Source organism: Myotis davidii, unplaced genomic scaffold (genome assembly GCF_000327345.1).
Source record: "Myotis davidii unplaced genomic scaffold, ASM32734v1 scaffold326, whole genome shotgun sequence".
NCBI classification, from domain to species: Eukaryota; Metazoa; Chordata; class Mammalia; order Chiroptera; family Vespertilionidae; genus Myotis; species Myotis davidii.
The window spans coordinates 78,920-79,782 of NW_006296626.1; the positions used below are offsets into that span (position 1 = coordinate 78,920).

The 863-nt window shown below is 54.0% G+C and overlaps 1 protein-coding gene across 1 annotated transcript in view; it reads left to right on the forward strand.

Moving 5' to 3' along the window:
• EPS8L1 (EPS8 like 1) overlaps window positions 1–863 on the forward strand; it is a 32,524-nt gene that overhangs the window by 24,467 nt on the left and 7,194 nt on the right. Inside the window, exon 5 of the mRNA XM_015569454.1 lies at window positions 527–579. Within this exon, the coding sequence (XP_015424940.1) occupies window positions 527–579 (53 nt within the window). The remainder of the gene's footprint in view (window positions 1–526; window positions 580–863) is intronic.

An 863-nucleotide genomic window follows, 5' to 3' on the forward strand; every position in this document is an offset into this window, starting at 1 on the left:
TGTAAACACACAGAAAGCTCTTTTTCCAACCCGGGTCATACAGGCACCCTGTATTTTTTCCCTTTCCTTTTTGGCTTAGAGGGTTTTTTTTGTTTTGTTTTGTTTTTTTCAGTTGATCAGCAGCCTAGCCAGGTTCTCCAGCCAGGTTCTGTCTTTATTGTCCTGTTACATCTGTATTTATACCAGTTGATTTTAATCCTATCCATTCTATTCCAAAATTAGGACATTTGCTATCTCCATTCCAAGGTCACTACTCTATTGTTCTGTTAAGCTATAAGGAAGTAACTGAAGGAGATTATCCTAAGTAAAGATTATGTAGCCTAAGAGTGATTGTTCATAGTTAAAGTGATTAACTACCTTCCTGGCTCCCCTGCTCCCCTGGGCACCCCCAGAATGCCCCCCGGTCCCTAGGGTCTCCCCTCGCACCCCCTGCCAGTTTGGCTCTCCATCCTAATCTCTCTGGGGCGCTCCCTCTCTCCGACGCTGTCCCCTGTCCCCTTGCCTGCCCCCCCTCCGCCCCCCACAGAGGGCCTCCTGGCGCTGCGGGCCAAGCCGCCCAGCGAGGCCGAGTACACGGACGTGCTTCAGAAGATCAAGAGGCTTTGAGTGCAGGTTGGACTCAGGGTCAGGGGCTAGGACAGAACAGGGGAGAGGGGGCCTGGAAGGCAGCCACAGCGGGGATCGGGGTGAATGTGGTCTCAAAGTGGGGAGCCACCAGGATGGGGCCTCCGTGGGAGGGGGCGTGGCCTCGGTCTGGGTCAGATTTAGGGCGAAGGAGGTGTGAGTCTAGGGTGTGGACCTGCGTGGGGCCACATGCATGAACGATGACTGGACGTGGCCTGGGACTGAGCCAAGGAGTCCAG